Here is a 20,213-nt window from a genome sequence, read left to right as displayed (position 1 = left end):
GCTTAAAGCACATATTTGAAATAACAGTGAGATACGGCGACTTCAGAGCATCATTTGATTGCATGTCTCTGGTCCATAGCTCCAAAAAGATGTACTTTATGTAATTTATTAACATGATGAAACCTAACTAAAGTAACACCGCAAAAGCAGCTGATAGTGTGTATGTGGGCATGTGTCGGTATAGATGTGTCTTAAGCTTAACAAAACAAAACTTTGGCATATCTTATTTACTTTCGATGGTCTTGAGCGGCACCATTTGCTCAGGATCGTCGGGATAAATACTATCCTGGCGTGGCTTCCGGCCAGCACATTGGCTGAACCAGGTGTCACCCTTGCCAAAGTTCTCGCCATCCTCAATGGACTCTGGCATGGGCTTGTTCATTGTTTCCGGCAGGAACATAACCCAGAAGCCGGACACTAAGGCAACCACACCGAACAGCACAGCCGGAATCTTGGGATCAAATGAATCACCAAGCAGAGTAATCAGGGGTGTCAGTGCGCCAGAGAGACGGGCACACATTGAGCCCAATCCCATGGCTGAGTTACGCACCACAGTGGGAAACAGCTCCGCCGAGTAGTTGTAGATGACAGCAAAGGATCCAGCGATGAGCAGCTTACCCAACATCACAATACTGGTGGACAATGTGGTTCCCTGTGCTATGAAGGCGGCCACAATGCAACAGAGGCCGCCACCTAGCATCAGAGTGGAGGTTATGGAGCGACGTCCCAGGCGATCCAGGACAAAAACAATGGTTATATAGCTAGGGAACTCCACCAGACCCATAAGGAACAGTATCAGATAGGGATTGCCGTAAAGCTTGCCAGCACTCAGCGACAGGCCATAGTAGACAATTGAGTTAGCGAACCAACAGAGGCACACGTTCAGGGTCTTCATCCGCAAGTTGGGCGTGCGGAAGAGATCGCCGAGACCAGCACTCGACTTCTCCTCAACAGCAGCCTGTTGCTTGGCCTTCTGCACATAGTAGTCTTTATCTATGGGTATGCCAGAGCCATTGATGCGTAGTCCCTTTGCCACAATGTCCACTGCCTCGGCGGCGCGTCCTTGCATCCACAGCCAGCGCGGCGACTCATCCATCAGCCACCAATGGGCCAAAAACAGGCAACCGTGCAACCCATATACCACCTGCAGCATTTGACGATCCTTAATAATGGCACCCCAGCCGGCAACGAGCATTATGCCACCAGCAAAGACAGCCTGCAAAAAGAAAGAAAGACATCAATTAACGCTGCATGAAAGAAATGATTTGATTTGAACAATATTTTCTCTATAGAGTCGGCATCTATTCAATTGGCGTTGTTGGTAAATTTCACGGTTTAAGCTTTAATTTCATTACAAGTTTTCGAGACGTATTAATTTTTTTTTTGTTAAAAGCCTTGACCTATATTTTCTCAAAGCTGTGAATTGATTGAGTTTGGTTTTTAGATTCAGAATATCGATCTAGAATATTCATATGACAAAACCTTTGTATTACAATGTGATAATCAAAATTTTGTGCTCACCTGGAATGTAATACCGCATACTGTCCGTTTGGTGGCGCCCACCAGCTCCATTGTCAGTACAAAGCCGCATATATAGGCACCTGCCGAGCCCACTATACCTAGGATAAAACGCGCCACCATGACCGAAAAGTATTCCGGAATGAAAGCCACGCCTACACCGACAAATAGCTGCAGCAGTGCCGACCAGCAAAAGACGGTCTTGCGGCCGACCTTATCTGCCAGGCCACCCAACGTAACAGCGCCCGTGAATGTACCCAACATGAAGACCGTTTGAATGATGGCACCCATCCAGCGACGATCGCAAACAAAGTCCCAGTCGATGGTGCGGGAAGTCTTATAGTATGTTGTATCGTACACATACTTCTCACAGGGTATCTGGCTCTGATCCCCAGCGCTCGCATTGTACATATGGCAGGAGTCCAGCTCGCCGGAAGGCTTTAATGGAATGGCTTCTAGGATGGCGCTGGAGTTCCATGGCAGCTGGGACAGGCTGCTGTTATCCACGCCGGCTATAAAGCAGCGATGCTCGGGCACTGATGCAACAGTCACCAGGGACAGCATGTGCATGCCCGCTGTCAATGCGGACAACACTTGCAGGAAAAATTGGGCGAATTGGTATTTGCCGAATTCACCTTAAAGAACAAAAATTTAATCAGTCAATATGCGAATCTTAATTAAATAAAATATTAAATGCTGTCTAGGACGGAAGTTGATAATGCGATACCATTCTTCCGAATGGCTTATCAGAATTTTATTTATCAGAAGAAAAATAAATAGATTTGAGCGAATTGTCGGGACTTAAACTAGATTATCGACGTATTGATTTGGCCACAATGGAATTCGTTTCTTATCGTATGATAATAATGAAACCAAAGATACTAGGAAAAAGTAGCCAAGAATCAGTACAATCAATACTTTCTAACTTCTTTTATAAAATTTGGAGGATCTTAATATTGAATATTTTATATATCTACACTTTTATATTGGCTACTGACTGTTATACTCATAATAGAAAGCACTTGTGTTTGCTTTATTTAATTAAACAGACATCAACAATATTGCAAATAAATACGAAATGAATGAGCTAAGATAAGCAAGGAAGGCGCATGCTACTTGGCTATTTGGTAAGTATTTGTTTTATTGAACGCTGATCCAACATGGATTACAATTGCAAATGAATATGTAATTGACATGTCATATATATTTTTCAGATTAATGCTTTTAAAAGGATTGGATTATCCACTTTCACATGTCGTGCTTGATATGATATAATCATCTATGACAACAGAGTTCTGTTTGTTGTCAAATTGGTTTATCAGATATTTTTCGTTGGGCGTAACTCAACGCGTTTATCGGCGCCGATAGAATTGTCGTCACTCGGCAGACTTTGCAATTAAATCAAGTGGAATTTATTCAATTCGATTTCAATTGAATGGCATACAAATGCGCGGAAAACTGTTTGCCAACAGTTGGTTTTGCTTTTCTCTGTTTACTCTTCTCTTTTATGTTTTATGAGAACTATTGGCGTTGATATATTTTTTGCATGTACTGTACTGTATTGTGCTGTTCTGTGCTGTGCTGTGATCTGGCTTCTCGAGGTCAGGCACTTTGTAAATTTCTTTGGACGTAGCCTAGATATTTGTCACTTGATCGGTCCAATGTTCAATCGACAATTACAATTGATTTGCGGTACCAACTACTCTAGCAATATCAATATTGATGTGTTCAACCAGTTGAGTGGACAAAAAGAGAAACAACGAACGAATGCCAGAAAAGTTACAGACAATTCCCAGACGTGATACCATTGTCTAAGAATTTGTAAAACTGCTGAACTGATCACACTATAAGTGTGAAATTATGTCACAGATCTCGGGCACAAAAATGTAGTTTTTAATTAATACCAATTCCACACTCCGGCGATCTTTAATTAAATTCAATTGCATAATCAGAAATACAGCCGACCGACCGGTCGATACGTAATGATATTGAAAATGAATATGAAATCAAACGGACGAATGCGAAATCATATCGGATAATCAGAAAATCAGTCCATAGAGTACTTCATCAGTTTATGGCCGCATTGTGGGGTATTTGGCCCAGTTTAGTGGAACACAGCCCTTAGGCACAATAACGAACACGAATTGTTTATCTTGGTAATCAAACATGACATAAACCATGTATTTGAAATATACTGTCATCATAAATGGAGCATATTGTATGTACAGCACGGAAATTGTTATTATTGAATAGATAAAAGAGCAATATAAATTTGCTCTTTGACTCTCAATGAAAAAACAAACAAAAACAATCAACAGATTAAACGAATTAAAAGCTTATTAAATACGAACACCCATCAATCATAAAGTGATTGGCGTATTAATACTTTACTCAACTCTAAATTGATGCGAGCTATGCTGTGTGAAAAAATTATATTTTACTATAAAAGTTTGTAATAATATTCTATTATGTATCGTTTAAAGATCAATTATATTTCTAGTGCTCGCTCAAATCATGCAACTAACAAACAAATAATTAAAATCCCCCTTTGAATATAAGTTTCATTTTGATTGCGTTCTCCGTTCTCTTCGTTAACATTTGAAATTTTTTGACATTGATTTAGAACTTATGTTTGCTTTTAATTACACACACTATAACTAAGCCATTGCACAACTGTGAGCCACAAAATGAACAATGCCAAATGTTGCACAAACGAATCGAGTGCATCAACTGTGGTTGGCCCCACTACAATGTGCGGTTGTATGGATTGTATATATGGTTTTTAGTGTGCTGATGGATTTTTCCTCAATCATATGCATATTTAAAAGTTTGTTTAATAATTGCGAGTGTGTTACAGCAAGTAATTGGTACAATCTGTGTGTTGTTGTACATATTTGCTATAGGTCAGTAGCCACATTATCGAGCAAGCGATTCAAAATAAATGTAAATATAAACAAAAGAACATTCTATATTCTATATATACAAAAATGCAATATATATGGAGCCGATGTATGTAAACTTGACCTAGACTACGCCCTGATTCTATTTGGACATGAGGAACATGTAAATCGCCACAGGTTGCACTGCATTATCATAACAAAGCCCTTTACTATTCATTTTGAATAGTTCGACTAACACTCATATAAATATAATTTACACACCTATATAACTGATACAGCACTCTTTCATAAAATATGTATATATGAACATATAGGTTAAATATAAATAAATTCTATACAGAACATTGTGACCTTTGCTCCTCAGAGTCCAACAGAGCTCTTATCAGCACAAGTATATTTATTTATATATAATAGTTTTTTTTTTTTTTTTTTTTTTTTTTGGTAGTAAACATTTGGTAAATATAATCGCTGAATATATATTTCACTGTGCTTGAGTCATGTTTTGGATGACAGCGCTAAAAGAACTAGAACGTCACGGAATATTGAAACAATTCAAATCTCACCTTCACTAAGAGGTAGAGCAAAGCAAAACAAAATAAATAAAACAATAAGTAAATAATGAAAGGTATAAATATTAGAAGAACATAAATTGTATAACCTGTTTTCGGACTTTCAAATCTTTTGCCGTCATATGTACTTGCGATATACATATGTATGTAAATACAAGATGTTAACATATACTTTGATGCGACGAAAAAGTGGCTAATGCGGTCATTAGTCTCTTACTGGTTGGCATCGAATGACAAAAACTTGTTTTCTACAGACCGGCGTGGGCCGCGTCAAAATTCATATGTTTCGATTTGAAGAGTTTGCCAAATGCAGTTTACGAACTCTTGCTATCCAATTAACCAATAAATGCATCAATAACAAAATAAAACTGATTGAATTCCGTCATTGATAAGCATTTCCATTTATGGTTTTAGGGCTTACACAATGTTAATTAAAGGTTATGTAAGTTTAAAGTAAATTTAGAGCGTAGTTCGCGCGTATTTATAAAAAACAACAAAAACAAACAAAAATAAAAATTAGCTTACAATGCAATATTTATAGAGGTTTTCCAACTGCTCGCATTTAGCTATAAACGTGTGAATTACCTGAATAAACCGCAATCCCATTCTAAAACTTAATAAGCAGCTCATCTGCAACCGCGTGACGATGCGGTCGGAGTACATTCCCAAAGATATATTTGTAAAAGTTAACCTCATATATGTCCGACTGGAAACAATCGATGGCTGATGATCGACGATTTTGACTTGAGTTGCGTTCTCCATATAGGAAATTGTAACTAAATGTCAGTCAGTCATACACGACTCTTTACCTTGAGATGATTATTAAATTAGCAAACAGGGGCAATTAAAATTGTATTAAACTTGACTAGCCGACGATGATAATAAAAAATATGCAAGATTATGTGTATATGTATGTACACAAGCGCATACATATACGAAATCAAAGGGACGAGCAAAATGCGGACATATATCAAAGAGATAACAATATCTCGCATCTGATAATTAAAAGTGACAGCCGGATAACTGAATCTAATATGTAGTTAATGCATTTTCGACTTGGATAAACGGAAACAACGCAGTCGCCATGCCGGGCACATGATAAGCGAACGCATTGCTGATATGCGACAGTGATAAGGACAGCCACTCACTTTGTAACGTTGGTGGAGTGATTGACCTATCTACTCACCCAGTTTGCCCATTAAGTCCTCTAAAACGTAATCCACAGCCATTTTCACTTAGATAAATAGCGTAATTGTTCAACAATAAATATTGTTCCAGGTGAGAAATACCTTCCCTCTTGATTCAACTCAATAAATCAAGTGTTAACAATTTGCATCTTCTGATGGCTTATACTTGATCGCAATACACTTGATGTAAATAAGTTGGTATTTGGATTATCAGAGCCACGAGAAGCGGGACTGAGACCCCAAGCCGTTTGTAACGTGCGCTGGAGATTGGCAAGCGCCGCCGTGCTGGCAAAAAGCTAAATGCGAACTGAATGGGCTTTGAGTACGCGAAATGAGTTTCGAGTCGTGACTGAATAACACTCACATACATATACATGAACATATCATATAAACCCAACAAATACTCGCACTCACACAGATAACGAAACGCTCCCGCCGATATGTGTAGAAGAGCTCGACGATTGAGAGTGGATCGCGGTGTTTGTGTTTGCTAAATTTGTTGTAGCCCTCATTGTTGTTGCTTTTCAATTCTGTGACATAATTCTAGATCGATAAGCTTACAAATCAACAGAAAGAGAGGGATAGTGTGTGTGTGTGTGTGTTATAAATCAGCATCATGTGTTTCCAAGCAGCGTGTGGATCGCAAGATTAGATGTAATTGCTAGTTGCCAAGTCGCTCAGAGCCAAATTTTACGTTATTAAAGCTTGAAGGCTCGTCTAAATGAGTATTAGATATGGATTAAGTTACATTGATTATCATTTCACGCAACTGTTTTACAGGTATTCATTGTGATGGAGAAAATAATACAAAAAAAAAATCTAAAATAAAAAAATAATATAATTATATTTCCAATATTCTGCTCTGTCAGAATAAATTCCGATAAATATAATATATATTTGCAAAATAAAAAGAAAAGTATTTGAATCGTAAAGAATATATTTAGTCATATGTTTTATTTAAACTGTTTTCACATAATCATTATGTTAATTAATATTTAAAAAATCTTATTGCAAAGAACCTCATGAAGGTCTTTAGCATGGAATCTAATTTTAAGTCATATTTATTTTTTATTTCATTCAAATACAATTTTTTTTTTTTAACATATTTCTTTTTTATTTCTCAGTAACTTTTTCATAGCAATTCCCATCAATCAATATATCTATTTATTTTCAAACATACATATGTATTATATCTTTTTATAGCCTTACTAAATTTAATCTTTGTTTTTAAAAAAAATTTTTAAGTGTTAAATTTTAGCAATGAGTGACCCATCGATATCGGATCCAATGTCCTTTTTATATTTGGACATGCTATCCAGAGTTTTATTAGAAGAAGCTGAAGAGGCGGCAAAAGAATTTGATCTTAAAATGAATTTCATACGTGAACAAGAAAGCAATTGCTTGGAGAATGGGAAACAAGTAAGATATTGAAACGAAGTAATGTTCAGATTTTCGCCACTAATCGATCGTCTTCAGCTTATTACCGTGGATATGCTTATTAACAAAATGCAAGAGTGTATCTTTCAAACGGAGCTCGAATTACAGGAGAACGAAGTTCAGTTGGATGAAATGGATAAACTTCTATCACGATATCAGGCCAACTACATAGATTTCTCAAAGGGCCCAGAGTGGATACCCCTGAAACCTAGCAGCTATCGTACGTTCCTGAAGCTACTTTTATCGGCGGACCAATCGACTGCGCAATGTAACAACCTAAAAGAGGAACTTAAAGCTTATAACGAAGAAGCCATCAAGCGTTTAGAGTCCCCAAATTTGGTGAGAATATAGAATAACCGTATCTATGACACATGCTTTAAGATATTTCCATAGGTAACTAGGATAATGGACTATCATTTATCAGCAATAGCTGGACTGGAAAAGAAACTGGATAAGCTACACAAATTGGCCAACAAGGTTATTATAAGCTATAATAAAATATGCAGAAAAGTAACAGGCAAGATAATGAAAGACAAACGCCACAAGAAACCCCGCCCAACTACAGCTCGTCATAAATTTTGAAAATTAATATTCAATATAACGGTTTATATGATACATATGTATGAATAAGTAGGCAATTAAATGCATTCAAGTTCAACTTTGTTCTTAACATTACGAAGATATTTGGCTTGTTAATTGTTAATTCGAGTCACGGAAAAAGAGCACATCGTCGGCTATAATGCTGGTGCTTGTCTTTTGATTGCCCTGTTGGTCGGTTATTTCGCCGTATGTTATCTTGCCCTGCACCATGGTGCGTTGCCCTTTCTTGAGGTACTCCAACACAGTTTCACGCAAATTGGGCTTGAAGACTACCACTCGATGCCAGTCGGTGCGTTGCGCCCAGTCCCCATTCTCATATCTGGCGAAAGAAATATTTGTGTTACAGTTACATTATATGTATATATGTGTTACATTTCTACTCACTTGTAATTGGTGTGCGTAGCTACTGAGAAGGTGACCACCGGATGCTCCACCGAGCCGCGGAGTTGTGGATCTGCACCCACACGCCCCAATATAGTTACTGTGTTGACAGCTATAAATTTGAAATGTATAATAGGACTTGTTAATAGATTAATGCAGATCTAAAAATGATTTTCCACGCACTTTTTTCAATTTTGGCGGGCGCTGTGGCCGTCGTGTTTGCGACACCTCGTGCCGGCAGAGTCCAAAATCCATTTAGCACTGGCTTAAGCTGTAAATTCAGAAATATGTGCCATTATATTCACATTTCATTGTTCAAAGTAGTAAAACTATTAACTTACAATGTGTCTAGCTTGTTGCATCATTTTTATGCGTGCTTTATTAACCGGCAATGCGTTTTAATTTTTGCAAACAGCTGTTTAGCACAGACGCAGCCAACTTAACTCAAATTGTTACCGCTTGTGGCGCACTCTGTTGGAAATTTCTGCAACATATCGATGAGTCGTAAAGCCTTTTAAATGTAATTTTAAATATAATATTTAATATAAAATATTAACTGAAAAATTATTATTGAATAAAGAATATCATATCAAGTGATAGTATGAATAAATAAACCTACACTGGTTAAAGACGACAATGTATTTTCGTTCATTTTTTAGCATACCCAAACATTTTTGCCACCAGTATTCTAATTGGCTAAATTTTTCTACTGATTGTATCATAGATTTACTCTATCGGTTATTATGGGCACGACTACATGCTCGCTGTATATAGCTCATTGCTCCAACACCCAGTATACGATACCAGGGCGCGCTCTGTTGGACAATTTTTGGAAACTAGCTATAGTACAGAAAACAGTCGACAGTGGCTCCTTAATTAATATATTTTTTACAAACTTGATTAGGTGTTGGTTTTTCTGCCTCAAATAATAGACACCAGAGGCAAACAGATCTTTTTTTCACACTTGACATGAGCGCTCAAGCTAAAATGCTAAATGTAGTTATGGTAGCCTGTCTTTAAATTAAAACTTACTACTTACTACTTAATAAGTAGTTTATCTAGCAAACAGTTAAATAGATATGTATGTACATCTATATTTTTGTACATATGTATGTACATATAGCACAAACAATCAATAATGGATGAAAATAATAAATATGTTAATATAGAAAAAAATATTTTTTGCTTAAAGCATAGTGCATATTGTAGGTTAAAAAATAAGTATACAGGTGGAATTTCTTGCGTCCATTTATAGACATGGATAAAATCGTTGCGAAGCATTGCTGAACAGGATGTACGATCGCCGATTGTCTTCGTTTTACTGCCGAAGCGTCATTTACGAGTCGCCATTTTGTGGATCCATTTTGTTTTTGGAGCAGCCGATTAGCCGCCAAGGCCCACGGGAGGCCGGCATTGATTTCCACTGAACAATTCAAGGCATTGCATCCAGCTGAGGTGAATGTGAAACAAAACGGAAGAGCGAATTCTCTATTTCATATATTTTCGTTTCGTTTGTTTGTTGTCTGTTGCTGCAGCAGCAGCTTCAGCCTGCTATTCGCAGCAAGAGCAATAGCAATAACAACAACCTAAGCGACAACAACAAAACCAACAACTCTTCGACTTTGCATTCAAATTCAGGCGATGACGACAACCAACCGACAAAGACGAACGGCCGGGCGGGCGGGCGTGCAGATGGGCAAGCGGCAAAGTAGATGTCGATGTCGATATCGGCGTCGGCGTCGGCGTCGGCGTCGGCGTTACTCTTGGTTTTGGTGCCGGGCTGCTGCCCAAAGAATATTGCCGACCCGAGCCGCAGCATGAGTCTTGGCGTTATTTGATTTGTGCGTCAGAACAGCCGCTTCGTAGGGTACTAAGACAGCTGTAGATAGTCCGTCCCAGATGGGTTTCAGTGTTGGAAATGCTTCGAATTCTATTCTTCAAGTAGGTCATGTGAATATATAAAGTGCTGAATTTTATGATTAAGAATTAAAATATGATCATCTTTTAAATAGAATTATTTGCAATTAAATAAAGTTAGAAAATCGTAAAATGATTCCATATTCATCATTAAATAAAAATATATGTATCAGTATATAGTTAAAGATAAATTAAGTATAAAATATGTTCAATAGATATTTAATTCAATGTCATAAAGCCCCTTGAATAACTTAACTATATCGATCGTGTATAGTTAATTAACTTATCTGTTTTTAATACAACTAACTGAATGATCTTTAGCCAATATTTAGTTTATAGAGCCGACTTCTATATTCATTTAAAATTATATTTTTCATTATATAAGAAAAGTTTTTTTCCACTTCTTCCTATATATTGTAGCGCATAGCTATCCCCAGTGTAGTCCCAATCTAAGGCATTATTCATGCTGTCGTTTTCGAGTGCTGCCATCGTCGTCGTCGTCGGTCGGTCGGTCGGTCGCTTCGCCTCACCTCTCCACTCTTCTCTTCGCTATATTTCGTTTCGTCTCTCTTCGCTATCGTCTGCTGGCGTTGTTTCCAGCGCGCGTGTAGCTGGGCATATGTGTGAATGTGTGTATACATATATGTGTGTGTATCTGTATGTGTGTGGGCTGTGTATTTGTATCTGTATCTGCTGTGTATATGAGGCTATGGCTGTGACTCCGGCTGTTCGCTGTTGCGATACTAACGAACGAACGTCCCAAATGTCGACGTTGCCGTTGCCGTTGCTTTTGCTGTTGCTGTTGCTGTTGTTGCTTTTTGTATATTTTCAGTTTGTATAGCGAATGGCATGGTACGACGCCTGAGGAGGGAGCTGGCTGGTTGCTGTTGCTGTTGCTGAAGTGGTTGCTGTTGGCTGGGCTGCTCGAGGACGTCCGTTCGTTCATTTCGTATCGTTTCGTAGCGTTTCGTTTCGTCTTTTGGTTCGTTTGTGCGTTTGCGTGCAAAAGCAACGAAAACTCATATTCATTTTATAGTGAAACTCAACTCAACGCAGCTTAAGCTTAATGTACAGAAGTAGCAGCAGCAGCAGCAGCAGCAGCCGCAGCAACATTCCAACTGGCAGCTTAAATGTTGTTGCTGTTACGGCTTGGTTTCTTCGTTGGTTGGCTGCCTTCGCCTGCGCGAAGGTTTTTGAAAAACGCGCGCAGCTGTTACAGCAATTGGGTAACATTAGCCTCAGGAACCCATTTAAAGCAAATCAGTATTTGCTCGCCTGCTAGACTCTCAATATAATAGAACTTAAAGAGTAATTTAGTTGCGAATGAGAAATACACTCTTCACCTATCCATACTTTCTAGTCCTAATCGACTAATATGGAGCCCTTAGATTCTATATTCTATATAATTTTTCGTTTATATTCTATATACTATTTAAAATCATAAGACTTGTGCCGGCATTTGCATCTGAAGCTGACTGCGCACAATTTTACCAAAATTTAACAGAGCAACAGAAACAGAAACTGAAACTTAACCAAACGAATGTTCGCATTAAAGTTTATTTCGAAACCAACTCACTGGCGGCAGCAGCAGCAGCAGCAGCAGCAGCAGCAGCAGCAGCAACAGCAACGGCAACAGAGCCAGCAGCAGCAGTGGCAGCAAAAAAAAAGCCCCAACAGCAACGCAAATGAAAAACGCCAACGAACAACGAACGAGCGCACAGAAAGCAGCACACAGCAACAACAACAATAATAAAAAAAAAAAAAGAGAAAAAATCAAGTAAAATTACGACAAGCAAAGAGGCAGCAGTGACGGCAGCAGCGAGGGCAGCGGCAGCAACGTTGAAAGAAAACAAGAAACTTCGTCGCAGCAGCAACGAATGTGGGGAGCAGGGCGTCCACATGGCAGAGAGAGCGAGAGAGAGACAGTGAGAACTAGGTAGGGATGTAGAAGCGGGAAGAGTGGGACAAGGGAAAGCAGCCGCACAAAGTGTGTGACTGTTTGAGTGCCTCTGTGTGTGTGTGTGTGTGTGTGCGGTGGGGCGAAGGTGAAGCATGCGATGGCGTTGGCTGCTATAACGTCAGGCAAGACTGAGGCGAAAACGACGACAGCGATGAAAAAACCCAGCACCGAACGAACCAACAGTGCCAGCAAAAATTTATAATAAAAGCAGCAGCAGCAACAGCAACAACAACGACAACGACAGCGGCAGACGTTGAAGGCAACAACGATGGCGTTGCTTGCAACTCTGAACAGTGCCAGGCCAACCAGCCCGTCAACTATCCAACGAGCAGCACAGCTTTAGCTGCCTCTCCAAAGAAAAGAGAAGAGAAGAGAGATATACCCTGCATCTTAGTAAAAGAAGTTTATAGAAATTTCGTAAACATCATTATTTAAATATGTATTTAATTGAGCTTGATCTGATAAAACCTAAATTAGAGCTAGAGAAACAAGAATTTATTTAAATGAACAATAATTTATTATTAGATTCCAAATATTGCAAACATTTATCATTTATAAACATTTTATTGATTGCTTTCTCTTAAATTTAAATTCTAGTTTATTTCGTTCGTTTTGTAACTTTTCCTACTTTTACATACTCTATAGTACTCTATATAGCTGATATCTCGAGATCTTATTTTCAATCTAAAATATCTAAAATATTATTGAAGAAATAATTTAATATTTTATATCTATTTTAAATACTAGTTAATGTATTGAAGCCATCTTAATTGATTTATTGAATCGACTCTGCCGCAAGAGTATGCCAAATGAAAGAGCGAACATCGTTAGAGTTAAAGTCGTCGTGTTCGTTGTCGAATTCATCGTCGTCTTCGTCACTGCGGGCTCTGAGCTGAGCTGAGCTGAGAACAGAGCACCGACAGTGACCGAACATTAAAGTTGAAGTAAAGTTGGAATTTGTGCCTGGGCCCCCCGTTCTGCCATAGCCTCCCATGCCCGCCTTTTGTAATCAGAATAAACGAATATTCGCTTAAGCTCTGCACATTGGTGCAAAGTACAATTGCAAAGAAAGATCTGGATTAACGAATGACTAGAACTTTCCTTAACACTTTCGGTTCAGTCATAAATTATTAACTGTACAAGCATTTTTGTTTTTACAAATTATAGATTATACAAGAAATATTACCATAAGCAATGAAGAAAATGAGTTTAGAATTAGTTATCTAGGTCATATGACACTTAGATAAATTTAAGGAAAGTTCTTGTATGTTTTGTTTTCCAAATAAATATGACTTAATATAAATTAATATTTTAATATGAAAGTACTATAGTACAGAGTTGGCTTATGCCAATACTTATAAAAGTATTGAGGGTATATTGTTATTCCTAATATGATTTTATCATACATATATATTTCTATCCTTTGCTCCATTCTAATCACGTAGATCCACTGTTCACTCCAATCATTCAACCTTACCAAGCGGCAGGGCAAAACGCAAATGTCAAGAAGAACGAGCGAACCCAACGAACGCAGTTCTGTCGGCAACAACAACAACAATGACGACGACGACGACAACGACGACGATGAAAACACCAAGGAGTGGGCGGCAGCCCAAGTGTTGGAACGCTAGTGCTGTCTACCAGGAGCTGAGTACGAGGCCTAAAATATTCCCGCCAGCTCTCCCCAGAGCGCCTCACACCACATTTCAGTACGATAAAGGAAATGCCACACCACTGTGACAATACATTTGCTAGAGCTGGCCCCCAAAGCCAGGGCATACCGTAGCCTGAATAGTCGTCCTCGGTGCTCGGTGCTCGGTCCTCATCGACGTCGTCGTCTTCGTTGTCGTTGTAGTTGTTGTTTTCGTTCTAAGCGACGCACATGGCCGCATACCACAGAGCGGAGCACACTCTGCTCGAGCCCTGAGTCAGAACCTGCAGTCGACAACAGCAACAACAACAACAATGTCGAATGTCGGTCCGCTCTTATACGATTGCTGCTTCATGTGCTTTAGTGCCGAGCCAACACTGGCTCCAGCACAGGCTACATCAGCACCGCCGGCACCGTCACCGCCAACAACTCTGGGCTCTGGCTCCACTGCTTGAATTTTGTTGCCGCTGCCATTGCCGTTGCCTCTGCCTCTGCCTTATTCCCATTTACAGCGTCAGCTCTGAAACGTAGGGCTTGGGACTTTAGTTCTGACTCTGACTGTGTCTTTGGCTCGAGCAGTCGAGCTACGACCATTGCCGTCTGCTGCTGGCTGGTTTGTAGGTTCTGGTTCTCAAGCAAGCACATGGCTAACAGCAACAAAAGCGACGTTGACGACGACGACGACCAGTTGCCACTTGCGCAACGCAAAAAAAAAAAAAAAAAAAAAAAATCGAAAAGAAAAGAAAACCCAACAGCAACATCGATCGATGTATGTGTATAAAAATAGAGGGAGCCTTACTCTCATATGGGTAGGTGGGAAATAATTATCATATTTGGGGTAAATATATATGTATATCTAGAGCACATGAAGGGTATAAGTACAAATATATTATATTATTGGAAGTTCAGACGAATGTATTAGCTATAAATATTATAGTTAGCGGCTGATCAGATTAAGGACAGCTTAATTTAGCCATAGCATTAACTAATAAAACAAAACCATGTAGAAAATAATTTTGTAAAATTAAATAAAAAGACTTTGATTTAAAAGAAAATATATTTTACCTGATTTCTTTAATCAAGTGTTATATAATTCAGATTCTGCATATATCCATATATATATATATATATAAACATCCTCCCTTAGCTCTGGTTTTCGAAAATTCTTAGAATTTGTTTTCATATTAATTCAAATGATCTGAGAATTTTAAAAGAAAAATTTAATTATCATCAAATTTATATGGCCTAAAATTCTGCTAGATAGTGACCTATCATAGAAATATAAGGAAATCTTAACTTAGATCAAATCTGAAACGTTTGCCATTCAACCAATATTTTGACATGGTGAGTTTTAAAATTATCGATTGTCATAAAAACATATTTACTTAAAATTAAGCCTTATAGAGTAAAGCCGAGGACTTCGGCCTAATGAAAATATGTGTATAAAAAAGTTATCCAAAATTATTATAGAGTTAACAAAAGACACCAACTGATCAAGCCCATATCAAGTAGAGATTCCTGCTGTATTTGATAGATCTAACTATTTAACCATATTGCCTTTGCAAATTTAATCCCGCTTCTAGTCAATTTGATTCCCACAGTTTTGAAAACTCTTCAGGCGTACGTGCGTCCCATTAAGCAGTTGGGTTAAATGGGGCTCTCTCGATTTCTGTTGAAATAATGCCAAGTCAATGGCGCACAGCAATTTGGGACCTTCCAGCGACTTCGGCTTCAGCTTTATTCGCTGTGTGTCATCAAAACAAACAGCAGCGGCGAGTAAGAAACAACTGATAAAACCTGAAAAGCGAATGCGTCATGCGCCCCCAAAAACTGAACTTGTGCTGATTGTGTTTTGCATTTATGTTTGTTGGTTTTTTTTTGTTTTTTTTTTTTTTTTTGCGAATAATGGCGTGGGCAAAAAGTTATCGATGGCGCTCAAAGCAACGCTGCCAGCAGCTCGTTTTGAAAACACCGCCACATTTCAAGGATACCGTTCGTAACGGGTTAGCTATTTACGTCTCGCCTGGCGAACTCTAGCAGAACCCATGCGCCGCAGCTATCCTTCAGCTAGAGTCAGAGCGAACAGCTGGGCATGATTTCTAGCCATTCGCGCCTGCAGCTAGGTTTGCCAATACGACGCAGAGGATTGCACACACGGTCGCACTCACACACACACACACACCGTCGCACACCCACACATGCTAAAAACCTCATTCATTTAGTTTTCACAGAGCGACAGCAACAATAGTTTGTTTCAAGAGTTGGGGGGAGCTCTTTACCGGCTGTCCTGGCTGTTAGGCAGCCTCAACTCATGGCCCAATGCATAAAAATCCAAGGGAAGCGACAGCCGCATAAAGGGTGTCCCAGCCAGCTTAGAGCTGTCCACTATGCTGGGGCTGCAACGGAACACCCTCTATAACGGCACACATTTCAGGCCGTGCTCGCCTGTCAGCCGGTCCCTCGGTCGGACGGTCGCTCACTTTGCTATTCAACGAGCCCAACGTGAAGCACGGCGCGAACGCCGGCGCGGGTTACATTCGTTTAGGGTGAATGCCGCACTCCCAACCGCTTGTACGGACGACCGCCCGGCCGCTCGTTTGCCCGTTTGCCCGTTTGCCTGTCAGCCAGCAACCACCCACTCGGGCAGCAACCCATCCACCCATCCACCCAGTCGTTCGTCCTCGTCCTCGGCGTCGCTGGCGTTGTCGTTGTCGTTTGTTTGTCACAATAGGGCAAAAGTTTCACAGTAACCGTTATGCGACCCACAGACACCACCGCCCCAGCTCAACGTGGAACCCAAATGTCTGCCAGCCAAGCCAGCTACCACCCAACCACCCAGCCACCCACCACACGATCTGCCTGCCAACCAGCCAACCAGTCAGCCATCCAGCAACGTTGTCCGCATCGGCACAGCGACAACCGAACACAGCAAAAAACAGACTGCTGCAGTAGAAAACAGCAGACTCACGAATACTCTAAAATCTATTGTGAATAAGCTTACAGCTTAAACTGTACTCTCTGCCATTTAAATCAAAATTAATTTTCTGATCATACAGGTATTAGATCCCATCCCATACTTTTTTCTTGATTTTCTATAAGCAAACGATAAAAATAAGAAAATAATTATGAATTATTTATATTTGATATTTGACTTAGAGTAAAACGCTTAATGTGAATGGGAGAATTTTTCCGTGAACGACAACCCAATAATTAAGTAACTAAAATTTTCCGATGATAAAAAATTGATAAGCAAATAAAAAGCGACTCGATTATGGTTGAATAAGTTCGTATCCTACTTCTCGGCTCGGTTCGGTTCTTATAAATGGTGTTTTATTTTTAAATGACTCTTATATACTGAGGATCTATAAATTAAAAAAAAAAAATACACATATAGCAAATTATGTATTTAAATATAAATGTGTATACAAATGTATATATTTTTTCATTTTTAAGAACTAAATAAAATGTTAAAAAATTGATTATATGGTCTGCCTTAGATATATTTTTTATTAAACAATTTTTTTAAATTTTACCATAAACAAAAATCATTAATTTACTTTGCTATTATTATTACTATTCAATTTGTATTCCATGCCAAACGCAGCAAACGAATTGATAATTCGTCTATGGCTGTTTTACTCGTTTCATTGTTATAGGGTATAAAACTTGCTCTGAAATACGATGGACTATACATACAGCTATAATACACACAAACACACATTCAACCATATGCATATACACACATATATAGGTATATCTATATACATACATACACATACATATATATACACTGAAAGCATTATGCTTTCATGCGCATGTGTTTGTGTGTATGTAGGAAACTTTTATTGTCAGCACAAACAGACACACGCACACGTACACACACACGCTCAATGTTGCCTCCATGCTCGAGCGAAGGATAAAATGCTGCAAATTCACGGCAACAACAATAAAAACAACAACAACGACAAGAGCGACGGCAACAACAGATATAACAAAAACAACAACGACAACGGAGCACACGGTACGTATACGTATCCATCAGATAGAAAAGGCATCGAGCAGCATGCTGAAATAATGAAGCAGCAAGGACTCTACTCGACTCGAGTCGAGCAAGGCAGCCAGGATAGCTGGCAAGCCTTGGCAGGCAGGCAGGCAGCCAGTCGACTTGGCTTTGGCTTTAGCTTGGCTCTGGCTCTGGCTCGGTCTCTGGGCCAAAATGAAAACGAAAATGGAAAATGTGTTTGGCTGTGGATGGGCAGGATAACAGGCGGGACAGGCAGCAGCAGCAGCAGCAGCAGAGGGACGAAGGCAGTATGCTGTTTGGGGCTGAAAGGACCGTCTCCGACAAGGATATTGCGCACGAGGACAGGATGGCTGCCTGGCTGACTCGTGGTGTTGATGATGATTACAGAGATGCGCAGATAGAAACTGAAGTCAGGCAGCTAGAGCTATCCAAACAGGCGAATGCGAATCGAGCAAAAAGCGTTTGCTTGCTTCGTTCCTTTCCATATGAAAATGCCATGTTTTTGTTGTTGGTGTTGTTGTTGCAATTGTTGTTGTTATTATTATTGTTCTTGTTGTTGTAAAAAGTCTAACACGCCAAGAATGTACAACGTTGTTCTTGTTGCTATTGCCACTGCCGTTGCTATTGCTGTTGCCATTGCTTTTGCTCTTGCTCTAGCTCTTGCTCTTCCTCTTGCTATTGCTGTTGCTCTTGCTGTTGTAATGTGATTCGCCCTACCAAGCGCCGCCTCTCCGCCTTGTTTTTCTACAAACAGCAATGAAGGACCACCAGAACAGCAGAACAACAGAGCAGCATCAGCATCAGCAGCTCCTAGTCAAGTCTCTGTGCACGAGTAGCTGAAAGGTCTGCTTGAGCCTTGGCTCGGCTGGTGGATGTGGGCCGGACGGGTCTGGCTTCGGTGCGGCATTAGATTGAATGGAATTGGGAGGGCGAATAGCGGGCTAACGCACAACCAAAGAACCCGAAAATATATTCCACCAGAAATGTTTATTAAATTTCTTGCATTTAAGCCATGAGATGTGTTGAGTTCAAATTAGAAATCGACTAGGCCAAAAACAAAGGATTTCAACTGTAAGATGTTTCACAATTAAAGATGCTTCGGCATTAATTATTGAATGCCTTCGAACTGTTATGCCAAAACGCCTGGCAGGCTAATGTCTTTTGAGCTAGCTCAAATTTGAATCATGTCTTGTAATCTGTGAGCTGCAATTAAAACAAAGAAACTTCGTTATGGCCCAAGCATGTTCAGACTATTGTTTTCGACTGAATTGCATTTGCATCAGTTGCTTGATAGCTAGGTAGATCCATAACTTGTCATCTAATTAGAAGTTGTTTTAATGGAATTTATGAAAATATTTTACAATAATAAAACACATTCACGATTGAGTTCGAAAAGAATAAATAGCTATCAGGTCAGAGGAAGTTAGGTGTGCATTAACAATTTAAAACTCGATCTGTGAATTGTACTTGACTTGATTTAGTGTAATTAATTTATATATTATATTTCTTTCGATGTTAAATGAATATCACATAGTTTAAATATTTATTAATAATAAAATAATGAATCATTTCATCAGTATAAACATTAATATGATTTCCCCAAGTTCGTAATCTGGATAGTCTTTGACTATAAAGTTTTAATTTAAAATTAAATTTAATGCTTGGTCCTTAAGACAGAGATACATTTTATGGATTTTAGCATCGATATTAATATAAGGGCTAATTATATTTAACGTTTTATTTTCAAGTGTATATTAGTGAATAACCTGAGCATCGTTTGCCATCATCATTATGCACTACTCAAAAATAAATGTGTATTGCAATAGCCAATTTTTGAAGATAAGCCCTACTCTAATGAGTGTCCTTCCCGCCCATTCGTAATGCTCGTCATTGTTGCTGGAGTACGTAACATGACCCACTAATTGGTTATGCATTGCACAGCGACGGGGCGACACCTCAGCCTTATAAGCCGAGCCCATACAGCGCCATGCCCCATGGGCGCTGCCCGCTGTGTAAGGTCAGCTCGACTAACCGCAGGCCGTGTGCGCCAATTTTGGTGAGTGGCCGCT

The 20,213-nt window shown here is 39.3% G+C and overlaps 3 protein-coding genes and 1 long non-coding RNA gene across 4 annotated transcripts; 2 read left to right on the top strand and 2 right to left on the bottom strand.

Annotated features, from left to right (window-relative positions):
• Positions 1-12: 12 nt before the first annotated feature.
• Positions 13-6,486, bottom strand: LOC6574131 (organic cation transporter protein). Its single transcript, XM_002000153.4, has 3 exons — positions 6,174-6,486; positions 1,522-2,153; positions 13-1,216 (listed from the first exon to the last, which is right to left on the bottom strand). The coding sequence occupies exons 1-3, from the start codon at positions 6,214-6,216 to the stop codon at positions 224-226; spliced, it is 1,668 nt and encodes a 555-aa protein (XP_002000189.1). The 5' UTR covers positions 6,217-6,486; the 3' UTR covers positions 13-223.
• Positions 6,487-7,297: 811 nt separating this feature from the next.
• LOC6574130 lies at positions 7,298-8,290 on the top strand. The gene is made up of 3 exons (XM_002000152.4): positions 7,298-7,593; positions 7,651-7,950; positions 8,005-8,290. The coding sequence occupies exons 1-3, from the start codon at positions 7,435-7,437 to the stop codon at positions 8,191-8,193; spliced, it is 648 nt and encodes a 215-aa protein (XP_002000188.1). The 5' UTR covers positions 7,298-7,434; the 3' UTR covers positions 8,194-8,290.
• LOC6574129 (single-stranded DNA-binding protein, mitochondrial) lies at positions 8,197-9,044 on the bottom strand. The gene is made up of 4 exons (XM_002000151.4): positions 8,934-9,044; positions 8,776-8,863; positions 8,596-8,704; positions 8,197-8,530 (listed from the first exon to the last, which is right to left on the bottom strand). Exons 1-4 carry the CDS (start codon positions 8,955-8,957, stop codon positions 8,311-8,313), a joined length of 441 nt encoding a protein of 146 aa, XP_002000187.1. The 5' UTR covers positions 8,958-9,044; the 3' UTR covers positions 8,197-8,310.
• A 1,953-nt stretch (positions 9,045-10,997) lies between these two features.
• Positions 10,998-15,179, top strand: LOC122757059. Its single transcript, XR_006356958.1, has 2 exons — positions 10,998-12,862; positions 13,915-15,179. It is a non-coding gene; the product is annotated as an uncharacterized LOC122757059 (long non-coding RNA).
• The last annotated feature ends 5,034 nt before the right edge of the window (positions 15,180-20,213 follow it).

The sequence above is a fragment of the Drosophila mojavensis genome, unplaced genomic scaffold, assembly GCF_018153725.1.
Source record: "Drosophila mojavensis isolate 15081-1352.22 unplaced genomic scaffold, ASM1815372v1 contig_277, whole genome shotgun sequence".
In the NCBI taxonomy this organism is placed as follows: domain Eukaryota; kingdom Metazoa; phylum Arthropoda; class Insecta; order Diptera; family Drosophilidae; genus Drosophila; species Drosophila mojavensis.
Note: the sequence above shows the minus strand (reverse complement) of the source record. Positions and strands in the feature narration are given on the sequence as shown.

Bases quoted from the DNA above. Each gene is read 5' to 3' on its own strand.
- LOC6574129 (XM_002000151.4), bottom strand. From the start codon at position 8,957: ATGATGCAACAAGCTAGACACATT. The intron at 8,864-8,933 runs GTAAGTTAATAG...CTGAATTTACAG, and splicing joins TGCAACAAGCTAGACACATT to CTTAAGCCAGTGCTAAATGG. The intron at 8,705-8,775 runs GTGCGTGGAAAA...TCAAATTTATAG, and splicing joins GCCCGCCAAAATTGAAAAAA to CTGTCAACACAGTAACTATA.
- LOC6574130 (XM_002000152.4), top strand. From the start codon at position 7,435: ATGAGTGACCCATCGATATCGGATCCAATGTCCTTTTTATATTTGGAC. The intron at 7,594-7,650 runs GTAAGATATTGA...GATCGTCTTCAG, and splicing joins GCTTGGAGAATGGGAAACAA to CTTATTACCGTGGATATGCT. The intron at 7,951-8,004 runs GTGAGAATATAG...ATATTTCCATAG, and splicing joins GTTTAGAGTCCCCAAATTTG to GTAACTAGGATAATGGACTA.
- LOC6574131 (XM_002000153.4), bottom strand. From the start codon at position 6,216: ATGGCTGTGGATTACGTTTTAGAGGACTTAATGGGCAAACTGG. The intron at 2,154-6,173 runs GTGAGTAGATAG...TTGTTCTTTAAG, and splicing joins GGACTTAATGGGCAAACTGG to GTGAATTCGGCAAATACCAA. The intron at 1,217-1,521 runs GTGAGCACAAAA...TTCTTTTTGCAG, and splicing joins TATGCGGTATTACATTCCAG to GCTGTCTTTGCTGGTGGCAT.